The 26,464-nt window shown below is 35.7% G+C and overlaps 1 protein-coding gene across 1 annotated transcript in view; it reads right to left on the reverse strand.

Annotated features, from left to right (window-relative positions):
- Nucleotides 1-26,464, reverse strand: part of EPHA6 (EPH receptor A6) — a 795,505-nt gene that overhangs the window by 460,081 nt on the left and 308,960 nt on the right. Inside the window, 1 exon segment of the mRNA XM_040980604.1 lies at nt 13,695-13,850. Within this exon segment, the coding sequence (XP_040836538.1) occupies nt 13,695-13,850 (156 nt within the window).

Raw genomic sequence — 26,464 nt, forward strand, 5'->3', positions numbered from 1 at the left:
TATATTCTAATATTTTGTGTCTGAATTACAATCTTACATAAAACCATCAGTACATATCTAACAAACATGGTAATCATATTTTTAATTTTCTGACTGAAAAATATGTAACACAAATTATTTAAATTACATGACATCTTTAATTACATTTGATTAATTATACCATCATAGTTAACACACAAAACACATTTAATTCAGTCCTTTTGTCTTCATATTTTGATCATCTAGTAGATAAACCGCACATTCTTTATGCCTGAAATCACTAAGCGTTTGTTTTCCAAAAGTTGAGAATAAATGGCCACAAATTTAAGAGGGAAAACATTTTGGAAGGGGAAGAGAAATCCTTACTTTTGTATCATTATTGAATAAACCTTACCTGAAGCCCTACTACATGTCAGATGCTGTACTAATGTGACACGCTACTGAATCTACGACTTATGGGAGACTTGATTCAAAAAATTCAAGCAATATTTTTAGAAAATAGTTTTTTAAAAAATAAAAGAATACCGCCTTGATAACAAGAAAGAACTTTTGTGCAACATTATTTCCAGAAAAAAAAATCCAATATTTGATATGTTTCTGCTAAATTTCACATTATTATTACTAATTCACTAAATAAGTATCTCATCGGGGACTACAATGTGGCAGACACTCTGTGAGATCTTGAGCACGCCATAGTATGCAGTCCCTGCTTATTTATATTTTAGCAGAAATCATAAACACAATACATGTAAATAGAATTCAAATTACAGTAAGTGAAATTACATAATTTAAAGACAGGAGGAGCATGTGACTTAGCAGGAAATGGTGCTATCTACAATACTTATATCTCATACAGACTCTGGGTCAAGTCTGGATGTTCCATTTTGCATGCAGTAAGCTGTTGATGGCCGTGGAAAGGTAACAGAGAATGGCCTGAGGGTTAGGGCTTGGGTCCCTGCCAACCATGAGGGAGACCAAGCTGGTGTTTCTGGTTCTTGGCCCCAGCCTGACCAGCTCTGACTATTATGGTCATCTAGGAGATTAACTAGTAGATGATGATCTTTCCCCTCCCTGGCCCGTGAGTGTGGGTGTGTGAATGTGAATGTGTGTCTCCCCCTCTCTGTGTGTAACTTCAACATTCTAATAAATAAATAAATATTAGGGGAAAAAAGACAGGAGCTGAAACAAAGATACTTGTTGAGATTTTTGAGAAAGCTTTGTAGAGAAGCTAAATGATACATATAGAGGAGTGGAAAGACTATTATTCATCAAACTAAATAGTTCTCGTTATCAAGGAAAGTCTTCGAACAGTGAGAGTAAAAAATTCCCAGAGGTAGAATGTAAAAAGGAGAATACACGGATTGAGTTTGAAGAAATAGGAAAAGCCTGGATCACGAAAAATTGCTAAGTTTATTTGTGCTGAATCTAGGTCTTTTTCTATATATTTCAGTGAGAAACTGACAGGTCTGACGTATGTACATGATGTGTTCTAAAAAGATCTGGCGGCAATGTGGTGATTGGCACAAGGAAAAGAGCAGTGAGATCTAACATAACATGATTCATAACCAGCATGACTGTATACTAGGCATGAGATACGATGCGTTATATATTCCCTTTTTTTGTTTTGTTTTGTATCACATCCTTACTTTAGCAACTGGTGAGGCAGAGACATCAGACACATACCTAATGGGTAACTCAAAAGGGTCATAGAAAAGTATATTGAAAGGATGGATTTATTTAGGTACAGTAAAATCTGAAATCCATGCATTTTATTTTTTTATAATATGGAATTTCCATGAACTTTTTGAAAACCCCATACTTTATCACCTACATCCAGAAACAAAAACACAATGGGTAAATTCTGTAAGAAGTTACTGGGCATTTGGTTTCATGATACTTAATCTGCTGAGTGTGTGCATAAATGTCTCCCCTCCAAAAGAAAAATATGGAGTGAATTATGACTGGATACAGAAGAAAATATACTTTTTACCTTCAAACTAAACTAATGCCTGAGTGCTAAATATTCGTTATCATAATTGTAATGATGTTGTCCTAAGAATGACATATTCATATGGTTCTGCTTTTTTATTATTTATAAGGAAGTACATGAAGTATTTTCCTTTTATATTTCCATGACTAGGAAGAATGGTATTAATTATGTTATGGGTGTCTACAACTATCTTGCTGTCCGCCCGTATGTACTTCATAAGGAACAAAGCCAACACCCTTCCTACTCAAGGGCCCTCACACCAATTTGCATGACAATTAAATAGCTTTTTAATTGCTGTTAAATTATGCCAGCTAAACTGTGATTTCATGCAAATATTAAGCTGTAATGACATGCAGTGAATCATTTACTAAGATTTAAAACTTGGAACAAAGAGAGGCAATTAATTCTAATACTCAGATTCAACTAAATTATGTGTCACTGGGCTTTTTATGAATGTGGCCTGATTGCTTTGTTATCGTTTATAAATTATACAAAGATTAGATGACATACGGAAAAAAATAACTTGGCAGCAATAATGATTTTGAAGACATCAGTATTGAAAACTCTCAGGGATTTCCTTACATTGAATTTTTTTTAAGGAAACAAATCACAGAGAAAAAAAGCAATGTCCTCCCCAAGAGAATGACTGCACAGAAAAGGCTAGTCATTCTGTTCAGAAGCTTGCAATGTTTCAAGTTGGTTATGGAAGAAATTGTCACATAAAACTGCAATTTTATTTCTGTAAGTTTACCTTCAACTTTATTTTCTACCATTGTTCCCATTAGAAACATTGTTTTGGCTTCAATACGGCCTTCCCTTTCTTACTCTTTAAGAATGAAGGAATAGGGCCCTGTGCGGTGACGCAGTGGTTAAGGTCCTCGCCTTGCACGCCCAGGATCCCATATGGGTGCCAGTTCTATCCCGGCAGCCCCGCTTCCCTTCCAGCTCCCTGCCTGTGGCCCGGGAAAGCAGTCAAAGACGGCCCAAAGCTTTGGGACCCTGCACCTGCGTGGGAGACCTGGAAGAAGCTCCTGGCTTTGGACTGGCATAGAATCGGCCGTTGCTCTCACTTGGGGAGTGAGACATTGGACGGAAGATCTTCCTCTCTGTCTCTCCTCTGTGTATATCTGCCTTTCCAATAAAAAAATAATAAAAATAAATCTTAAAAAAAAAGAATGAAGGAATTATGCTGTAACAGTGAAAATTAACAAGAAACTTGCGGTAACTGTGTCTTCCCTTCCCAGAATATCAACTGACCCAACAGACCATTATTTTCTTATCAAAGCCAAAGGAATCAATGTACTGTCATTTTTATTTTCTTTTATACAATTTAAAATGTTTTCAATAAAAATTGCTTTTAAATATAACTGTTGCTCAAAATATATTTCACACAATATCACTTGTCCCATGAGATTAACACACTGAGATCTGCACTCAAATAAGACTTGGCAATTTCAGGTTGAAATAAGTAATATAACAGTCATCACTTCTTGATTCTCACATTTGCCCAAAATTTGTTAATTGGATCTTATTTTTCAAGAACTACACAGGGCGATACTAATATCCTGCAGAAACTTTTAAACTACAAAGGATAAAAACAAGTTGAGAATCATATTTACATATCTATACCATATCAATTAACATGTAATATTTAAGACTTGCAACCATAACTTCAATAACTTACAAACTAAACAAATTGAGATTTTTCCATATTGACTGAGGAGTAACTAATAATGTTACCTCTGTAGCAAATTGCCCCTTGCACATGCATTTTTTTCACCTTAAGAACAACAAACTTATGATAAAAATATGAGAATATCAATTCACTAATACTATTGTCTATTAAGCTATATTTTACCACTTCTTATATTTGTACCTTCATTATAAAAAGTGAAGATATTTATATTAATGAGTTTTTGACTGAGAGGGAAATCTATATTAAACTCTGTCAAAAATATTTAAAGAACACATTGAATCATTTGTAGATGTTTATTTAAGTAAATGATTTTGCAAATCAGCAAGAGCACAGCTCTTTATAATGAAAAGCATACAGTCACAGATGAAAAAGCATATCTCTTGACTAGAGCGATATTAACAATACAAATGATCAGATTTACATATAGAAATAATGTGATTCAAAAATCACATTATATTTTATATTTTGTCCTTAATTTTGACTTTTGTTCATATCAATAGTACCAATCTATTGGTTTTCTTATATTACTGCCTAAAATGCATTTAATAGGAGCATCTGTAAACAAAACTATATATTTTGTTTATTTGTTCTATTTCACTAAGTCATTGTTATAATTTTTTTAAAAAGTAGATAGTAAAAAAAATAGACACTTGCCTATTTGGAAACAGGGGACAAGTATAACACTGGGGCTCTAAATTTAACAAAAATAATTTTATTAATTTATTTATATTGTATCAACTCCCTATAGTTTTTCATCTTAATATTGTCGAATTGGGACCAGTGCTGAGCTGTAGTGTGTTACATCACTGCCTGCAAACCTAGTATCCCCTAGGAGTTCAGGGGTGTGTTTTGGCTGCTCAACTTCTCATCCAGCTCCCAGTCAATGTGCGTGAGAAAACAGCCAAAGATGGCCCAGGTGCTTGGGCCCTTGCTCCCATGCAGGAGGCCTGGAGTAAGATCCTAGCTCCTGGCTTCAGGTTGGCCAAGCTCTAGCTTTAGTCATTTGGCAAGTAAATTTATGCTGGAACATCTCTTTCTGTCACTACCTATACTCCCTCCCTACCTCCCACTACCCTTTCTCTTTTTGTTATAAAAACTAAGCCTTTCAAATAAATCAATAAATATTTTAAAAATATTTTTAAATATTTTTAAAGATTTTTATAAATCTTCAAAACATACTAATAGGTGAGCAATTATTACCCTCCTACAACAAGCTACCTAAAATAATTCTACATCAGAGAATCAAAACTTTTTAAATATAGAAATTCTACTGAAACAATATTGTTGACAGTTTATCAGCATTAGTATGTCAAATCATGCATTCCACATAATACAATGGGTCAATTTTGTTTACCTTCATGCATGACCACTTTTATTTACTTCAGGCATGTAATAAAACAGATAGTTAACTCTAAATATAGTTTTCTTATTTACTCCATTTAAGCATCACAATAACCCCATTATTGATGTCTCCATATCACAGAAATGAATACTGCTACTTAGCAAGTAACATATGTCATACTGAACTATTTGTGTTCCTTTTCTACTTGTCTTCTAAATGAACACATGATTTCACAATTGCTTTTAAAAGTAAACAAAGGACACCATATGATGGATGCACATGGCATTAAATCAGGTGAAGTGTAACAGAATGTTCTTATTAAAACTGAGATGAACTAACGAAGACCCATAGTAAAATAGACAGCTATCGGCTTTCTACCGTTTAGTCCTTAGGAGGGATTCACAACAACTCAAAATATGCTTCCTTGCACACTTGAAATCTAGAAGAGTAAATATTTGCATTCTTAATGGACATAATTCTAGATAACTTCTAGTTAAAAATGTCCCTACCAATACAGAAAAAAATCCCTAATTACCTAATACCAAAGGATGAAACAGCATCAATTAAGAGTATTGAATAAGTCACATGTATGATAAAAAGAACAAACAAAACTAATAAAAGAGGGGCTGGTGGTGCAACACAATTAGTTAAGCTGCCACATGCAATGCTGGCATCCCCACCTGGAATGTTGGTTTGGCAGTTCTGCTTCCAATGCAGCTTTCTGCTAATGTGTCACGGAAGGCAGTGGAAGCTTGCCCCCGTAATGGGCTCTGGGAGAGCAGGATTCAGTGCCCACCTCCTGAATACTGCATGCTTCAGACCTGGCTGCTGAGGGCGGTTAGAGCATGAACTAACAAAGGGAACATCTTTCATCACTTACTCTACCTTTAAGCTAAATATTTTAAACAAACAAAATAAGAGATAAAATAGTGAGCAACTGGCATTAGGCCTTGAGTTAAATAGTATTCAAATTCCTTGATATCACTAGAAAAATCATGCCCATCTATGTATAGTCTTCACTGTGTTTTAGTTAATTATGTGAAAACAATCATCCATTAAAAATGGAAATTAAACAAAAGCATTTTTCACAATTTGGGGGAAATAAAAGAAAAAAAACATGAATGAATAGATTCAATCAGTCTACGAAATATGCCTAATAATGCATAATATTATAGGGATTACTATAGATACTTTCTTTCAAATTGTGGATACTGACTTGGTCATTCATCAGCTGTGAACAAATAAGATGTCAGTGAGACAATTCTGAGTCCAAACCTTAGGGGGAAGAAGTAGTTTCACAGTGGCAACAAGTAAGCAGAGTGGCCCTCTATATTTCTTACAGGGGATCCTTTCTCAGGTAATTTGGTAAAAGAACTTCTGCTGTAATAAAACTGAAGGATCTATATTTAGAAGACTGCAAAAATATGTTTGTATTTGCAGATTATACTGGTGAAACTGCTGAAAGTTGTCTGTAATTAAATTTCATTTTAATTTTTAAAATATGGAATTTTGGGACTGTAGCAGTAACCTAGTGGCTAAAGTCCTCACCTTGCCAAGATCCCATATAAGCACCAGTTCATGTCCTGGCAGCCCTGCTTCCCATCCAGCTCCCTGCTTGTGGCCAGGAAAAGCAGTTGAGGACAGCCCCAAGGCCTTGGGACCCTATACCCAAGTGGGAGACCTGGGAAAAACTCCTGGCTTAGAATTGGCTCAGCACCAGCTGTTGCAGCTGCTTGAGGAGTGAATCATCAAGCAGAAGATCTTCTACTCTGTCTCTCCTCCTCTATATCTGACTTTCCAACAAAAATAAAATAAATCTTTAAAAATATATGGAATTTCAAGATAGTGCCAAGATGTTTATAAAGATATTTTGTAGGACAAGGCCTGTCAAAAACATAATACAACAGGCTGGATGTAATAAAAATTCATCCTAATACACGGTCTTCCTGCAGATATAACCTTGTGATTATGACGAGTCATCTAAGCAATCAGTTGTACTGCATTTATTAGATGTAAAAGCAGGAACCAGAAAGCTTTCCTTGACACTAAACTAGAATTTAAGAAACACAGAAAACAAAAATATAAAGAAGATAGGGAACTAAGAATGGGTAACAAGAAAAGCAGGGGTACACAGATTGTTTGCGCCCTATACCTGTGTGAAATCAGCGATCTGCCTAGAGTATCTAAAAAAAAAAAAAACACTATTCCAGTTGGTTCTCAACTGCTGTTGTGGCTACTGAAAATAAGAGTGAAAGACGATGACCAACTACTCCAGCTTTGAACAGAGCAGTCATGCGCTATGTCAGACTTACAACAAAAGTAAATCCAAGTTCCATGCTTTTCTCCCCAAGCACTGTCCATGTGTTTCATTTTTTTCTGTCCATGTACTTCAAGAACAAAGACACATTATTTACTTTTATATTGAGAATGGGGTTGGAAAACCTGTTTCTACTCAAAGGTATATGATTATATATTTAGGTAGTCAAACCAAACCAATCATTTGTGTGCATTAAAATTATCTTTTTGAATATTTCCTATTTTATATTCAAACTTTGATAATAACTAACCTCAGTGTTGGATTAATGTATGTTACTCTTCTGGCATCTGTTCTTTAACTTTAAAAACAACACTTTCATTGAGTTAAGCACAGGAGAAAAATCAAAATGGAAATGCTAAGATCATGGGATTATATTTCTCTAATACCTCATCTAACTATAAATTATGTTTTTCTTTATTTCTCTGCCTCCCATCATGCTCTGCCATTTCTGCTTGCCAAGCACTTTTTTAGTAACTGCTAATTTCCAACTTTGTTTCTCCATCCTCCTTGAGTGTTTTTCCCTTTTGGCTTGGAAAGACCTTAGACAGTTATTTTGATAACAGGCTTCTTGGCAGGCAGCAAGGTCTCCTGTGCTCTGAAATGCGCTCAGCAGCAGCCCTAATTGACCAAGGCCTGATGCTGCACAGTGTCCTCCACCGCTCATTCTTTAAAGTACAGAACGTGCTTTAATGAGTCACCTGAGAAATAAAGTTAAGACTGTATCAAACCGATTAACACGCACAAGAAAAAAAAATAATTCAGCATTTCATTTTGAATTTCTTACTCCTAATTTCTTTTATATTTTGCAGTCCATGCAAAAAGAACAAAATGAATTATTTAATACCAAGTAGGTCCAAACTCGCAAATATGTTACTGTTGTAAGTGGATATTAGAACTGATGGAGCAATCCTGATACAGTAAAGTTGGAGAGGGAATGAGAGAGAGGCCAGCTCTGAACCTTTGATGTCCTTGGATTGACTTACAATTTTGACAAACCCCAGTTTGGTTTTCAAAGGCCTTAGGCAGAATTGGGAATAACATCAAGAGGTTCCCTGTGGATTTTTGTTTTAGAAATAATTATTTCTAATGGTTTGGAAGAATACTGGGGAAGTGTGAAAGACTAAATGAAGGAAATTTGCTAGGGGATTATAAAATCAGCCCAAAGCAGAATTGAGGACCTTAACTAAAGATAGGGCCAAGAATTGATGAGAAGAAATAGAAAGAGGAAACACACACAGACACACAAAAAAGCAGAATTTATAACACATATTGGAAGCTGGGGCTTAGGATGTTAATTTTAACTTCCATAAAGGCTTTAATGCAAATCCTCAGCATATGCAAAAAAAAAAAAGTACCAAAGAGGATGAGCAGCATAACGTGGAAAGTCATAAAATGAACTGGCAGGATGAGCGTGAAATTTCTTGATGAGCCTATGCCCGGGTAGAATTACGGGAGTCAGCATAGTGGCATAGCAAGCTAATCCTCTGTGGCACTAGCATCTCGCATGGTACTGGTGTGAATCCTGGGTGCTCTACTTCTGATCTAATTCCCTGCTAAAGGCTTTAGAAAGTAGCAGCAGAGGATGCCCCAGGAACTTGGTCCCCTTCACTCAAGTGGGAGATCTGGAAAATGCTCCTGGGTTGCAGCTGTGGATGAATCCAGCTCTGTTCATTGTGGCCATGGGGAACATGAACCAAGGGATGCAAGATCTCTCCCATTCTCTCCTGGAACTCTGATACTCAAGAAAAATAAGTACATGTTTTTTTAAAGGAATGGTAACAAGCAAGGAAGCAACCACATAAATAACCTAGGTATTTTCAAAGAATGATATAATCCAGAAAGACATTAAATATTAAACTGTGAAAGATGTTGTTTTTGAGTAAGTGATCACAATTTAAGTAGAGAAAATTGCTATCACCAAGTATGAGAACAAATTCAGCATTGCTAAAATCCAGATTTTGAAACCAAGAAACAGCAGTACAAGATAATGTCAGAAAGTAAAGTTCTCATAGGTTATATTTTTTGGGAATCCATAATAAGTTGGCTAAAAAAGCTGGAGCCTAAAGAGAAGACTGAAATATGTATAAAATATGGCATTATTTATGTATGGGTGATATTTAAAGCTATGTAAACACGTAACTGTGAAAATGTGAAAAAATAAGACAACAAAATGAATGGAGAAAAGTTCACATTTCACAGGCAAGCAAAAGAAAGGAAATCATGAGTGGCAGCATATAAAATAATCAGAAAATTAGGAGTATAAGGCAGCAATTGCAATATCCTGAATTGAACAGGAAAAAGTAATTTCAAGAAGAGAGTGACAAAGAGAACTAAATGTCATGAATTACAGAATGAAAATATTTCTAATACAAAATGTCAATGGACATCATTGCAAAATTTTTCTCATAATAATTTATTAAAGTAATAGGAAAAAAATTAATTATACAGTGAACAGCAAATAAGAAATGAAAAATAGCCCGAGTCAATAGACATTGCTTTTCTAAGTTGTATGCATGAGAGAGCAGAAAAATTGTGTACTAGAAACATTTTTAAAGATTCAAATCTTAATATATAAATAGTAAGGAATAAGTTAAATCAAAAAGTCATATGAAGGAATAATCAGTAACCAATCTAAGCAAATCTAAAGAGTAAGTTCACTTCCTGAAATTACTATGATCAACTTCACTTATGAAATTTGTTTTGATGACAGACACTTGAATCACCGAAAAATCTTCTTGTGAATAAGTCATAAATGTGTTTGGATTATGAAATTGAAAAGGCTCCCTTTTAAAAAATTATTTTGGTAATCTTTACATAGATGATTAGAGCACAAAGGGTCAAGGGCTACAGGAAAGCGGGTAAGAGCACTGTTTTCCCATTTATGTTTTTTTCTGTATCCTTGGTAAGGGAAGAGATACAGGGAAAAGCCCCACCCAGCCTCTCACACATCCCAGGTCCCCTTTGCGAGGAGCTCTCCAGGAGTCCTGCTCAAGCAGTTTTGATAGTTCAACAATTCCGAGTTACTGTCAATCTTGCCACTCCAAGCGCCATGAAAGCTCTTCAGAATTCACGGGCTGACATAGTCTCTTCATGATTGGCATTCTGAGATCAGCAGTTCAGTTAGAGGGATCCCCAGAGAAACTTAGTCTGAGGTGATCCCAGACCTGAATCTTGTGTGCGCTTCCCAGTACAGGGTCCGGCAGGGTTCATCGCCCCAATCAGTTCATGCATATGCTGGTGGCTGCAATTGCTGGGTCAGTTCTGCTTCCAGTCCTGTCTTCCACGTGAACCAATGGGTGTTGCAGTCCAGCCCAATCCTACCTATTTCATATTTGGTCGTCACGCAAACCAGTGGGAGCTGCAGCCTAGTTGGGGCGACTCATCATAACCCCTACCATGCCTGCCCCCTCCCCTGGTTCCCATGCTTGCCAGTATGTACCTCAGCCTTGTTCAGTCTATACCACATCCCATTAAGCTCTCATACATGTCAATGGGCATTGGAGCCTAGTGCAACCCAACCTGCCCTATAATCCAGCCCACATAATGCCTGTTTCTTGTGGAGTGCTTCCAATGTTTTAATCTCATTGTTTTATGGATGCAGATATATATCCCTGATCAATTTAGTGCTGAATTTTCAGAGGAGAGATGGGGCTCTTGCTTCTTATTTCTGCAGTTTGCTTATCTAATTGACTCAACAACACTTGTTGAAGGGACAAAGTATTCAGTAGTTGGGATGATGACTTTCCAGAAATTCTTGAATGTTAAGAAAATGCCTTTATTTAACCACCTTTTATGTAGTGTTTATTATGGCTAAGGTACTATTTATAATACTTCTCAAACACTAACTTGATTAAGTATATTACCACAAATGGGTAGATGGCCTAATAAAAGAGAAATATTCTTCCCTTATATGGCTATGAGGCAACAAGATTAATTCTAAAATCAGGTGTCTCGAAGTTTTAAAGATGGTGCACTTTCTAGTATACAACTCAGAATCTTTGATAGACCAAACAAACAAGTTTTCAAAAACATAACAGCAAGAAGCCTGGAGAGGAAAACCTGTGGATGGAGTAAATAAACCTAAGAACAACTTTCCATTTCACCTTCTTCTATTTTTATATCTGATGACAATGTAGGAGACCAAATGTGTTATCTGAAAATATTATTGCAAGAAAATAGAATATGCCACTCCTAGATATGCCTCCTTGGCCTAAAAGTTATTTAGCTGATTATAAAGCCAATTGTTTCTGAAAGTAGCAGATAAAGGGGAAACCAAGAGAAAGGAGCCAACAGGATCCCTCTGTAAGAGACATTTATATATATATCTAATTTATGGCTGCAAATGAGATCTTCATTTGTTTTCATTTTTTAAAATCAGTGGAGTTTTTTTTTAAGCAGATTTGTAAGGGTGTCCCATTTTGTTAGAATAAATTATTGTTTACTCTCAAAAGAAATGCTTTTCCTGGTAACTTTTCCACAAGCGATTTTCCAAAATTCTTCTTAGTTTTAGTTAAAGAAAGGTATGTGCCTGTACCCAAAGAAGCCTCTTGGAGATTTAATCATCTACCTAGATATTTTCCCACATCGTTTACATGCTAAAAAAAAAGCTTTTTACCTTTTTCTTGTTAATCTGTTGGTTTGGTTTTTTTTTAACAAGTACCCACCCAGCTAAATTTTTTTTTACAATTGTTAAGGCATCTGGGTAGATATCAATCTATGTATTTGACAAGACTGGAGAAAGCAAATAATTTATGTGCAACGGAATAAGGAAACAAGTCCTAAAAACATTCTATTTTCTATCTCTTTGTCCAAAGTGTCCTTGCTTGTCAGTTATTAAAAGGGATTCACTGACTTGGAGGAGCAATACACCTGGCTTAACAAGGTTCTGATCACTGGACGGAGGTAGTTATTTGCCTCTCCAATATAAGGTCTTGATGTCCAATTCTGTCCAGACACGTTTGTTTAGAGGAATTCCAAGCCTAAAGTATATCTTATCACCCTGTTAGCTGGCTTTCCGCCACTTTCTAGTGTGTCAGCAGAATCTCATCTGCCCTTCATCAAGTCAATCGAGAAATTCTAGGAGAAATTCCTCCTTGAGAATTTCCCACCCACACTTTCTGAGAAGAAGGGAGAGGTTAGAAGAAGTGAGGGACCAAACTATTATCCATAACTCTTCAATCTGAATAGAATCTGTATTCTTAATCCTTTACTGAGATGTCCACTGCTATCTCTTTACGTTTCAATAACACGTTACTAAAATTGCCTCTTAAAAAAAAGATAAATGAATGAATTTATTTTATGATACAGTTCTATTGCCAAAAGCAAACATGTTCCCCTTTTTTCTTTCCTCTTTGTGCCCCTCCCTGAGATGGTGCATAGAATACACCACCTCCACCATCTCCTCGGCTCTTTCCTTCTTTGGAGCCCTCTCCTGTCGCTATTATTTTTTAAAGAGATTTATTTATTTTTATTGAACAGTCAGATATACAGAGAGCAGGAGAGACAGAGAGGAAGATCTTTTGTCCGCAGATTCACTCCCCAAGTGGCTGCAACTGCCAGAACTGAGCCAACCTGACTCAGCCCCTGAAGACCCAGGGGCTTCTTCTGGGTCTCCCATTTGGGTGCAAAGTCCCAAGACTTTTTGCTTCTATGGAATTGCATTACCCAGTGTGGCAAATGTTCACTTTAATATCTTATTTATGTATTTACCAGGACTTTTATAATGATCTAAGTGGTGATATTTTAATTTTGCATATTCTATTTCATACAACTTAGCAATAAATCAGTATATTCACTTTTATTTTTTAAATAAACAAATATTTTACAATACATTACTAATAGAAGATTGCAAATAATTCAAAATTATCAATACAAGCAATAACATGACTGTCACATTTAAATTCAGCATTCACCCTCAAAATTGCAGAAAAAGTGGCAGGTAAAATAGAGACAAACTCAGAACCATCTTTCTTTGAAGACAAATGTCAAGCAAACTCTAACGTTTCTGTATCATAGTAGTACTGGGACTTCTGAAGCTTTCCCTGGATGCCCTCCACATATTAAGTTTTGTGTTTCTAAATTGATACCCATCAAAATGCTCAAAAGTTGAAGCAAAAACCAGATGTTTTGCTTTTAACATCTCATATGGTATTTAAATGCCTAAATTTCTAAGAACAGAATAGAGCTTTGGAAAATTTGCAGGTTCACAATGAATAAATATCATCTTGACGAGTAAAGATATTGTTTCCCAGGAGTACAGACAGAAACTTTTCTGTGACCATTACCAAAGGCAAACAGCACTGGGGATGGCAGCATTTTGTTTGTTTACTTATTGGGAAAGGAATTTCAAATGCAGAACATGCAGACTTACTGGTGCAGGCCATGGAAGGTGGGTCTTTCTCAGCCCGAAAATAGCCCTTTTCACACTGACAGACAGAAGTTGCTTCCTTGTAGGTCAAACTGTGTGGAGGACATTTAGAACACTTTGTGTTTCCGGCAAATGCTTTATAGAATCCTGGTCTGCAAGCTTTAAAACAAGAAAAACAGCATTTTGAAGCAGTTATTATTGTTAGAATTCTTTCATCTGTACAACTCATTTTAATTTATATATACTTAGGATCCAAGAGTTCAGTGTCACACATACACAGAATGTCAATATAGATTAGTAAATGAAATTAGCTATACTCAAAGTCACTAATAAAACTGAGGTATCACAGTTTAGAGGAGATTGCTATTTTTTAAAAAGATTTATTATTCTTTTATTGGAAAAGCAAATTCACAGAGAAGGAGAAACATAAAGATCTTCTCTCCACTTATTCACTCCCCAGGTGACTGCAATGGCCGGAGATAAGCCAACCCAAAGCCAGGAACTATGAGTTTCTTCCAGGTCTCCCACACGGTACAGGGTCCCAAGGCACTGGGCTGTCCTCAACTGCTTTCCCAGGACAGAAAGCTGCATGTGAAGTGAAGCATTCATATCATGTTCATATGAGATCCTGTTACATACAAGGTGAGGACTTTAACCACTAAGCTACTGCACCAGGGCCCAGAGATTGCTAATTTTAAAGTATGTATTAAGTTATACTGGCATGTCTTTAAATTCTAAGTTGCTAAAAGATCATTCATGCATACTGTAACTATCATAATTTATACTTAATGTGATGATTTTTTAATAAATGGTCCCATAATTTAAGAGAATAATTTCATCAACTTTGCATGTTAAAATTATTAGTTAAGTTTATTAGTCAACATTAATATCAATAGAGACAGTGGTGATCCTCTATTCTAGTCACACGGACTCCCTTCTGAATATCAAACACTTAGAACCCACCTTGCCATAGAACTCTCCACACTTTCTCTTACCCAGCAGCCCACATGGTTTTTTCTTTGATTCACATCAGCTCTTTCATCAAATATCAGCTTTAACAATGAAGTCTTTCTAGACTTCTGTTTTAAAATTCCAATTCCTGTTATATCCCATTATTACATTAGAAATTGCCCTCCCCCTTTTCATTGCCCCTTAAAACCTTTTAGGTCCTAAGAGAGCAACTGACAGCCGAGTGAAAAGCCAAAGAACTCCATTAATTTCCATGAATTTGCCATGCTTTTTCCTCTTCTTCAAAGGGTAATCTTTCAAATTCACAGCCATCATCTCACTGCTTTTAGAAAGCAATTCCTGACTTATGTGACTAATGTAGTTGCTCGAAGCATTTGTACATTTTACACATTAGTTATCCTTTGACAAACACTTGTTTAATGGCTTTCAGTAACAATGAACACGTCCACAGTGTTCAGTACCTCTTATAAAGTAGGTGCTCAACACATAGTTGTTTAGTTGAATTGGACAGTGTGTGAGAACTCTGCTAATTTAATTTATGCTGATCATCACTCATTTCTACAAAACAAATGCTCTGATCATGGCATGATTTATCTTTCTATGAATTCAGTTTATTGGTTGTTGATTTTTTTATTATAAGGAATACAATCAGTGAATATCTTCAAAATTATTTGATACTGCTGATTTGATACTTCTACTTTAGACATGATCTCAAGTGTCTGTTTATATTAAAATCACCTTTGAAAACATTATAATTTTGTACTCATGCATATGGATTATTAACATAGTAGTTGATTTCCATATTAGGGCTTACTAGTCTGTTTCATTTGTGAAATAAAGGAGTCTGGTATTGAAAATATTAGAAAACCACTATAAGGTACTTAAACGTGTTTTTTTATATAGCACGATTTAATAGTATACATCATATATTTCTCTAGGTTATAATATGGTAGATTATTTCTCTTTTATCATAGCTGTGACCTCTACTTCTAGTGACGCTAGAACGGATCTAACCACTCTAACAACAAGAGTGCTAGGATGTTTCAGTTATACATACAGCTCATACAAAAGTTGAAAAATTGAGTAAATGAATGATTCAATGACTTACTAATGTTTAATATGAACTCATTGGGACTCCAGATGAAGTAGGCATTCTGTATAAACTATTCAATTTGTGGTTTAACTTTCATTCATAATTCTATTAAAATGGATTATGAATACTTATATATTCTTAGTTTTTAAATGCTTTATTTTTTGTTGTTTTAAAGATTTATTTATTTATTTATTATTGGAAAGAGAGAATAACAGAGAGAGGGAGAGATAAGAGAAAGATCCTCCATCCACTGGTTTACTCCCCAAGTGGCCGCAATGTCCAGAGCTGAGCAGATCCCAAGCCAGGAGCCAGAAGCTTCTTCAGAGTCTCCCGAGCGGGTACAGGTTCCCCCAAGCCTTTAGGTTGTCCTCAACTGTCCCCCCAGGCCATAAGAAGAGAGATGGAAATGAAGTGAGCAGCCAGGATATGAACTGGCACCCATGTAGGACCCAAATGCATTCAAGATGAGAACGTTAGCCACTCGGCTCCTGCGCTGGACCCAAAGCAGTTTCTTCTATTAACCTGATATTTTGGACCAGTTTCTTTTCTCTGTTTATAAAACATGGAGACTTCTTATTTCCAAAGAATAAAGAAAAGCAAACATCTTGGTTTTTTGTTACGAATATTTCTCAGCAAGTCACTTACAATACAGAATGATATTGGAAAGTGAAAGGTTATCTACTGTATCAGTATCAGGTCACTCCTTACATACACACACACATACATACAAATTATTATTCAGATAGACTGCATTTTAACTCCCATTACCTACTTTTTAGCTCCCTTCTGTAAGAATATATTATTTAAACCTGTGTTATTTAGATTACTGAATTCATCTTGAGACTGCCTGCCTCTTTTTTCTCCCTTCTCCAATCCACTCAACAATTACTACAGGTAACATGCTCAAATAGCAGGAATGACCATACTACCCTACTCTAATAGAGAAGTCAGCAAACACATTTTAAATTCTCACAGTTTACAGAAATGTCAGAAAGTTAACAACAGTGCACTTTATTAATAGTCTTTTAAAATATTTAACTATTTATTTAAAAGGAAGAGTGAGTTTATTCAGTTGAGAATAATCAAATCATAAATTAGCTACTGTTTATGAAATATTTTTAAATGATCCTTTGATTTTGTGTTATATTGTACCCTCTAATAAAAACAGAAAGAATGCTAGAAGAATACAACATCAAAAAGATTTAAGAAAGGTGGATCTAGAAAATATAATACATATTTAGGTTATATATTGCTAGAAATATTTCTTAGACTTAGTCTTACTGTCAGAGAACTAGAAGACTAGCAGCCATAAGAAATCCTTGTTGGAATATTAGAGTTTGCAATTTTCACCATATGATGAAACACTGAATTGCATTTTTTGTGATAGAAACCCATATTACAATTGAATGTGTCCATTACTCTATTGCACATATAAATTGAAACGTGTAATTGTTAAAATATGTGACTTACATCATTGTTTTAGGAAATTTATGAAAGAAGTTTGATAAACGGACCTTAATAGTATTTTTGTTTTCCTAGATGTTGTTGTGCAATTAAATCTCACTATTATGTAAGTAGAAAAGTTTAAGTAGGACAGATTAAGAAATTTAGAAACAGAAAAATAACTAAAACCTAAGGATAAGTAAGCATTAATATTTTTGCTTTTTCAGAATAAAATAATAATAACAATTGACAGTCTAAGAACTAAAAGTCACAAAATACAAGTTTATAAAACAAAAAAAAGCTCCTTTGAAAAAATTAAAACTATACTTCTTTGGGGATGAGAGCTGCTATAAATATATGAGATTTAATGCATGTAAAAAATGCCGTGCTATTACTTCTAGTTTCTTACTGCCACAAAAAGATTACTTAATATTCTTCTTGCATAAGCAAGTGGGAAAAAAAACTTGATTTATATAACAATACACTTCATATTAGGTGATTTTGATTCTAAAGGATCAGAGGAAGGGACTGTGGTTCCAGAAGAGAGAAAGCCAGCCAAGTGCAGCCTCTTCAGGGTGCTGAACTGTAGAATTTGGCCATCATATTGTGCAATTTGAGAGCTCTGAAAAGTAACTAATAAATGCAAATTGGAGATTTCCATGTGCTGGCAATGTTTATCATTAATCTTTTCCCTACTTCCCTCTCTCCCACCACTAACCCACCTGATAAAACATACTGGAAACCTTTGAAATGAGTGCCAGGTTAGTCAGAGCTTCAGGACAAGCCTGCTCATTTTGGATCTAGCAATGAACATCAGAGTTGGGAGACAATGTAGGCTCCCCATCCCTCTGTTCTTCCCTGTTGTCTTCTGCTTAACTCCCAGGAAAACAGAGTGGTGGTGGCCAGTAATGGGATCACCCTGAGATAAAAATGCATTTTTTAATAAATAAGTCTTTAAAAAAATATTTTAAGAGGTAAACCTTCCTCTGTACTCACTAAAGCATAGCTCTTACAAAATGTATTTACTGTCCTGACACAGTAGCGTAGAGGCTAAAGACCTCAAATTAAATGTACCAGGATCCCATATGGGCACCAATTCTAATACCGGTGGCACTGTTTACCCATATAGCTCCCTACTTGTAGCCTGGGATAGCAATCGAAAACCACCCAAAGCCTTGGGACCCTGCATCTATTTGGAAGACGCCGAAGAGGTTCCGGGCTCCTGGCTTCGGATCAGCTCAGCTCTGGCCATTGCAGCCACTTGGGGAGTAAATCAATGGATGAAAGATCTTCTTCTCTCTCTTCTTTTCTGTATATCTGCCTCTCCAATAAAATAAAATAAATCTTTAGAAATGAACTTGTTAAATCTCTCATCATTGCCAAAATATTTTTAAGCAAGATTTTTTAAAATAATTTTTTTATTATCATTTCATGATACAGTTCCATAGACCCTGGGATTTCCCTACTCAGCTCTCTAATTCCCCCCCCCCCGACTGATTTCCCCTATATTATTACTATAGTATAGTTCTTCATAAACTGTCATATGCTCCAATACTAGAGCATTGAGGGCATGGACAATGGCAGAGAGTCCAGCATTCTATTGTCAAGATAGAGTAAGTTGTTTCATTGGGAGTCCATGTTCGATCTGGAAGTAGAGATGCATACTGCATTGTATCCTCACATCTGGATATGATTGTCTCCATTACAGTTACTATGTATTCCCTTAAAAATGAAAAGCCACAATACAAAATCAACAGAAAGAAAAATAAAAATTTACAATGCCATGAAGTTAAATAAAATGCTACTGAAGATGATAGTCTTCATTACACAGTTATTGTACATCCCATAAATGAAAAGCCACAAAACAAAATCAACAACAGGAAGAAAAAAAGAAATTAAAAAGGCCATGAAGTTAATAACATGCTACTGAATGACTTTGTTCCTGAAGAAACAAAAATCAAGAACCTTCTTGAAGAAAATGATGCTACTGTATGGTCTATGAGTCAGTGAAGCATTTAATGATAAAGTGTTTTGAAGAAATGAAACAAAAAAAAATCAAAGTCCATAAGATATAGTTTCTGCTGGTCTTTGTTGGTGACATATGTCTCCTGCAGGCAACAAACAGATGGGTTTTGTTTTTCAATCCAGTCTACTAATCTATGACGTTTGATTGATGAGCTTAACCCATTTTCCTTTAGGGTTGATATGAATGGGTGGTAATTTGGTCCTGTCATTTTTGCAATGGGTTGTTTATTGATTTAGTCTTTTGTTATTTTACTGGGATGTTCAGATTTGCCTTTGGTTTTGATGGGTGCTATTCCTCTTCTATGTCAGGAGAACATCTTTAAGTATCATTTGTAGGACAGGAATCAAGCCCTCTTCAATCGAACATAAGAAAATGATACTTAAATGTGCACGTGAAAAAAAATCAATTGATGTATAGAGGAATGGCAATCAGACTCATAGCAGACCTCTCACAGGAAACTCTACAGGCCAGAAGAGAATGGAGTGACATATTCCAGATTTTAAAAGGAAAAAAACTGTCAGCCCAGGATAAAATACCCAGCTAAGCTTTCCTTTGCTTTTGAAAATGAAATAAAATTCTTCTACAGTAAAGTTAAAACAAACAAGATATTATTAAACTTCCAACCCCAATGAGTGATTTTTCTTCCTATTTTACTGTTTTTCTAGACAACTGGCACTTACTGTTTCTCATTTTTCGTTTCAATATTCCTTTTTTGGATACTCTAATTGCGACTAAATTTGCTTTTATGAATAACAATTCTCAAAGAGAAAACAATTAATGTATCCCTGTCAGACATGTTCATAATTATAGCTAGAGCAAAAACTGTTTATCATTTTTGAGCATTCAAAATACACCACACATTGTGCTAAATACTGTATAGAACTTTTTTATGTTTGTATAAAATGAACTATAAAGAAAAACCACATGATGTGTTTGAGTTTTGTATTTTATTAGCTGTCACCTCAGCGAAGTTATTTTTCTGCAGATCATTGTTCTTATCTGTAAAATATGTTATGAACTGAACACTTGTCTCTACTCAAAATTCATGTGTTAATGTCAAATTCCCCAAGATGAAGGTATTTGAAGTGAGTATACTCTGAGAGGATACAGCCATTATGAATAGTATTTGTACTCTAAAGAGATTGAAACAGAATTCTCAAAACGTAAAAGCACATCTCAACTTCCTGTTTGTCTCCCTTAGCATAAGGCATCCTTGCCTGCCCTAGATCAAATGGAGTTCATTGAGTTAAGGGATTCATCCAGCTGGGTTCACAGAATTCCAAACACCAGAGTCAAGCAGTCATTTGCTTCACCAATAGATAAGAACCTAAGTGGTCAGTACTGCCCTGAAGTGATCTGGGAATTGGAATTCCAACTTGGGGCAGAATGTAACTGCTGCATTCACTGTAACCCAGGAGCCAACTGAAGACCACTCCATTACATCTTCATTTATTAGCATGGAATCATTGACCAATCAAAAAAAGAAAAAAAAAAGTCAAAAGCAAGCCAAAACCTCCACTGAAACGAGTTAGTCAGCTGCTCATGCATTATGTAAGAATCTTTACCTCCAACTCCTCCTGAAGCCTGGGAATTAAGCAATAGCTTAATAGCTCTGTGCTTTACAGTAAATTCCTACTTGCTTCCACCACCCTGGTGTCAGTGATTGGTTTTCTGGCACACTGGACAGGTAGGCCCATTTTTGGAGTTCTACAACAATGCTTCCAGACAGTTTGGGGTGTTGTCTGGCAATAAGCTGAAAGGTATCTTTTGTTTTGTTTTGTTTTGTTTTTTGGATGTAAGAATACTGTGAGAAGATGACCAATTATAATCCAGGAAAAGTACCCTTACCAAACGTACTAGATCTGCCACAGACTTGATCTTCAAATTCCAGCAACTGCAACTGTGAAAAATGCATTTCTGTAGTTTGACAGTCCTTGGTAATTTGTCTTAGCATCTCAAATGGACTAAGAAAATAAATTTGCAAAAAATCTGGTAGTCTTGGGGAGACTGAATAAATGTCATAAATATAAAGTGATCAAAAGTATGTGTGACATTTTACTATTTACCTAGAAAAAGCTGAAGCTAAGGGATATGACTTGATATGCTGTGTCAGATTGTGTTTTCCAACAGGGCTTCAATGATATTTTGAAACCTCATATTTTTCACACAATGTTTCATGGTTACTTTCCACAAACATTATATCATTGATCACTGCTCCTGAATCTGGTATGCTTATAAATGGAAGTGATTCTATGAGGCTTCCTATCCTGGTTCAACAAGCTGACAGAGCTTCCTTCTCAGTATGAGATCTTGCTTTTTTTTTTTAAGATTTATTTTTATTGGAAAGTCAGATATACAGAGAGGAGGAGAGACAGAGGCATATATTCAGTACGATGGTTCACTCCCCAAGCAGCTGCAACGGCTAGAGATGAGCCAATCAAAAGCCAGGAACCAGGAGCTTCTTCTGGGTCTCCCAGGTGGGTGCAGGGTCCCAAGGCTTTGGGCCATCCTCAACTGCTTTCCCAGGTCACAAGAAGCAAGCTGGATGGGAAGTTAGGCTGCCAGGTTTAGAATGGGTGGCCATGTGGGATCCCAGCATGTTTAAAGCGAGGACTTTAACTGCTACACTAGCATGCTATGCCAGAGATTCTTGTTTTTAAAAACTAGTCATCATTTCGGCATGGAGGTCGGTAGCCATCAACAGGACCACGCGAAAAGCCTGGGTTCATAGCAAACTTCTGCAGCTTAGCTACCAGCTGATGGCCAGTAGCAAGTTATCAACAATGCGAATGAACTATGTGGAACAGATATCATTCAGTACCTGGTCCAGCCAATCTTCATTGATGTTACATAGGGCAGAGATAAGCTGCCTTTGCAGAACATTAATAAAACTACAGATTTATGGGCAAAATAAATTACTGCTGTCATTTTAAGTATCTGACTGCATTTTAATGCATGAGCTGAGTTCTCATCAAATAGTAGCTAAATTACCTATAGTAACTGAAAAAGAGCTTAATCTGCAATCTAGAGTAGAGATAGCATGAACCATAGTTCTTAAAGGATACTAGGTGATTGTCTTAATTTTTTTACAAATTATATTTATTTTTTATTGAAGGGCAAATTTACAGAGAGGAAAGAAAAAGATCTTCCATCTGCTGGTTAGCTCCCCAAGTAGCTACAAGGACGAACGCTGAGCCGATCCGAAGCAGGAGCTTTTTCCTTGTCTCACACATGAGTGCAGGGTCTCAAAGCTTTGGGCCATTTTCTACTGCTTTCCCAGGCCACAAGCAGGGAGCTGGATGTGAGGTGGAGCATCCAAGCACATACCTGCACCCATATAGGGTCCCAATGCATGCAAGGTGAGGATTTACCCACTAGGCTATCATACTGGGCCCTGTTTTTTAATTTAAAATTTTTAACTTCTGGGGAATTTAGTTGGCATATATTATTTAAACATTATACAATTTTAAATTCATTTTGAGAGCACTAGAAAGACAGAGCATACTTCACTCACTAGTTCGCGTCCCAAATTCTTTCAATGTCGGTAAGTTCACCTTCCAAATTCTTGCAAGGTCTGGGACTAGGCCAGGTTGAAAATTCAGGAACTCAGAATGTAATCCAGGTCTCCCACACTGTGTCAGAGACTCGGCTATCTCAGTCATTACCTGACGTCTACCAGCTGTGCATTACAAGGAGCTGGACTCCAGAGCAGAACCAGAACTGCAACTGGGGCGTTTCTATGTGGGCTGCTTGTAACAACTACGATAAATTCCTGATTGGTAGTTAATTGTTTTACATTATATCAGCCACATTATTTTTGTAGGGTAGCAAGTATGAAAAAAGTCAGTATACTATTCTATCCTTGGGCATAAAATGGAACAATACACTCTTCATGAAATGGATTGTAGGCTTAATTTCCAATATTTTGACCAAGCTCACTCATCACCACTCAAAGTATCACATATTTTTATACCTCAATAAAATTTTACAACCATATCTTCTGCTAGATTAGCAATACACATCCTTTCTTCAATCTAACAATTGAGAATGCCTCACTGGCATGTGTTTGTGGCTTTTCTTTAGCTAAGTAGTATAGAGAAATAATATAAACCTCACTAAATTTTTTAAAAAGATTTATTTTTTTTTTATTACAAAGTCAGATATACAAAGAGGAGAGACAGAGAGGAAGATCTTCCGTCCAATGATTCATTCCCCAAGTGACCTCAAAGGCCGGTGCTGCGCTGATCTGAAGCTGGGAACCAGGAACTTCTTCCGGGTCTCCCATGCAGGTGCAGGGTCCCAAAGCTCTGGGCCACCCTCTACTGCTTTCCCAGGCCACAAGCAGGGAGCTGGATGGGAAGTGGAGCTGCCGGGATTAGAACCGGTGCTCATATGGGATCCCGATATGTTCAAGGAGAGGACTTTAGCCGCTAGGCCACGCTGCCAGACCCTAAACCTTACTAAATTTTACATCACAATAGTTTTGCTGAGTTGGCATGCACACATTGTTTTCATAAAAGTCTATATTATATTAGTAATCAGTATATTATTTAGACTTTATTATCCAGTATAAATTGGTGTTTTTCATTTTTCATTACTAATTTATCTTGTAAATTCAGAGTTTCAATTTGATAAGGATGGAGAGGCAGAGAGGGATTGAGAGATATCTTCCATTCGCAAATGCTAGGGCTGAGTCAAGGCAAAGCCAAGACCAGGTAACTGCATCCAAGTCTCCCACATATGTAGCAGGAACCCAAACACTTGGGTCACTTTCCATCACTTGCCCATACCATCAGCAAGGAGCTGGGTAGGCACTGGAGCAGAGGGGACACAAACCAGCACTCATTTGGTATGTTGGTAGTACAAGTGGTGCTTTACATACTACGCCATAACACTGGCACCTTGCACCATTCTTTTAAAGACCTATTTATCCATTTGAAAGTCAGAGTTACAGAGACAGAATATCCCTTTCTTAAAAACTGTAATAATAATAAATGTAATGTTAATTAAAATTTCTTAACATTTTCATTGGATCCATTTTTTTTCCTGTTTGCAAGTTTTTAAGTAAGAGGTGTATTTATCATACAAGTTTCAAATAATTGCTCATCGTTCGTTGGAATATAAATTACTGATTCCCATACATGGTTCTGCCATGAGTAAAGTTCTAATTTACAGTAATACTGCAGTGTTTAAACTTTAAATTTTTCAATCTTACTTTGTATTAATTATCACAATTTTATGCTTAAAATGTATTAGTTTGGATACAATAGATTCTCATGGATCACAAGAGCACACTCAAAGATGAAATTCAGCTTGCACAAACCACAGACACTCAAGAATCTAAACTTCCAAAACAATTTTTTGCAGTAGTTCTATACGGTTGTGCAATCAGCAGAAACTAGGACACACAGGTTTAACAGATGTGTCTGCACAGAATGCCATCACTTGATTTTGATCATTTCCAGTTCCGCAGACATATATTTAGTCATCCTACATACTACCAAACAAGGATTATTTTATATTTCAGCCCAGCTTCTAGTTGGATAGTAAGGAATTATTCTGTAAAATCATTCATGATGTTTTGTGAACACTTAGTATTTGTATTGAAAATCGTGGAATTATAGGGAACATATCCTGTTATAGTGCTACAAATCCATCCCATTAATCCTAAGTAATACGCATACAAAATTTTATGAAAATAGTTTTTAGATATTTTAATTCATGGATAAATGTTTTAAAACAGAAATTATTAGGCTTTCTTTAATATAACTTCAAGCATTCTCATTATTTTATATATCTGCCTATAAGATGACCTAAAAATAGGATATACGGTTATTACCAATGTAAAATAAGCTAATAGACTAAAACAACTTCACTATCAGCATACTGCAGTCATTTTTTTTTTAAATACTCCACTCTAGCAGCAAATTGTACATGCCTTCATTAAACAGGTAGTTGGGTTTTTTCAGTGGTTTGATTGCCTAGTATCTCAACGCTAGAAATGTAAGTACTTGTGGCAAGAAACTGAATTTATATTAAGGTTCTCAACCTCTAAGACAGGGCTGAGTATATATCAAGTGACAAATATTTGTTACATGAAAAAGAAATAAATGTAGTGGTTTTTATATTGTCTTAATTAAAAATATATATATTCAGCATTGTTAAGTTATATTTGGGTGCAAGTTTTTCAAATGAGTAAGAAACTGCAAAAAGATCCCTGAATTTATCATGGCTTTCTCTGTATCCAACATGAAAAAATGACAATTTACAAAGAAATTTGTATGAATTGTAACATACATATGGAAGTCTGCAATTTTAGAGGTTTTTTTTTTTTCTTAAATCATTGCATTAATGACTATATTTAGCTCTGATGCTGGCATGTTTTAATTTGAATACGTATTTCTCTTTTTTTGCACCTTTACACCTTGAGAATTAATATAATTCAAAAGTGCTGTTATCAGAACTGTTTAGCTAACAGCAGAAGCATCTTCGATTATTCTCAAAAAGAATAAGTTTTGTAAATGTACAATTAATTCTAGTTACTATTTATTCAGCACAAAATAGAGAAATAGAGGACACATGGTGTTTGAGAATAAGTTGCTGAAAAAGTAATGAATATAAACCCCAAGCTGTATGATAATATATGTTCTGAATGGCATAGATAATAAATACTTCAATAAAAAATTAAATGTAAATTGAAATCTAGTAGCTAAAAATTGCTTTTCAGCAGACACATGTGGCATGTTTGTTTTTTCTGTTGAAAATTGGAAGGAGTCAAAAACATGTGGAAATTTATATTAGTACAAGTTCCTATATACAAAGGAGATATCAGTATAGCTAAAATGGGGAGTTGGCAATGAACAAAAGATTTATGAATAGTTAATGGGGGCATTAATATCACTAATATATTAAAAGATATATAAGTTTTTGAATAAGAATAAAAAATTACACAAAGTTAATTTTGATTACTATTGTTCCAGATTTATTTAATAGGTATGAGACAAGAAGGAGACTAGGTAATTGATTCACTTTAGAAATATTTATCAACTGGGCACAGTGCCATAGCCTAGTGGCTAAATCCTTACCTTGAATGTGCTGGGATCCCATATGGGTGCAGGTTTGTGTTCCAGCTGTTCCACTTCCCATCCAGGGCCAATGAAGTTGGTCTCTCACATGGGCACAGGGTCCCAAACATAAGTACCAGTCTATACTGCCATCACAGCAGCTAGCATTAACAGAAAA

This window comes from Ochotona curzoniae, unplaced genomic scaffold (genome assembly GCF_017591425.1).
Source record: "Ochotona curzoniae isolate NIBS_2020 unplaced genomic scaffold, NIBS_Ocur_1.0 contig_3498, whole genome shotgun sequence".
Taxonomy (NCBI): domain Eukaryota; kingdom Metazoa; phylum Chordata; class Mammalia; order Lagomorpha; family Ochotonidae; genus Ochotona; species Ochotona curzoniae.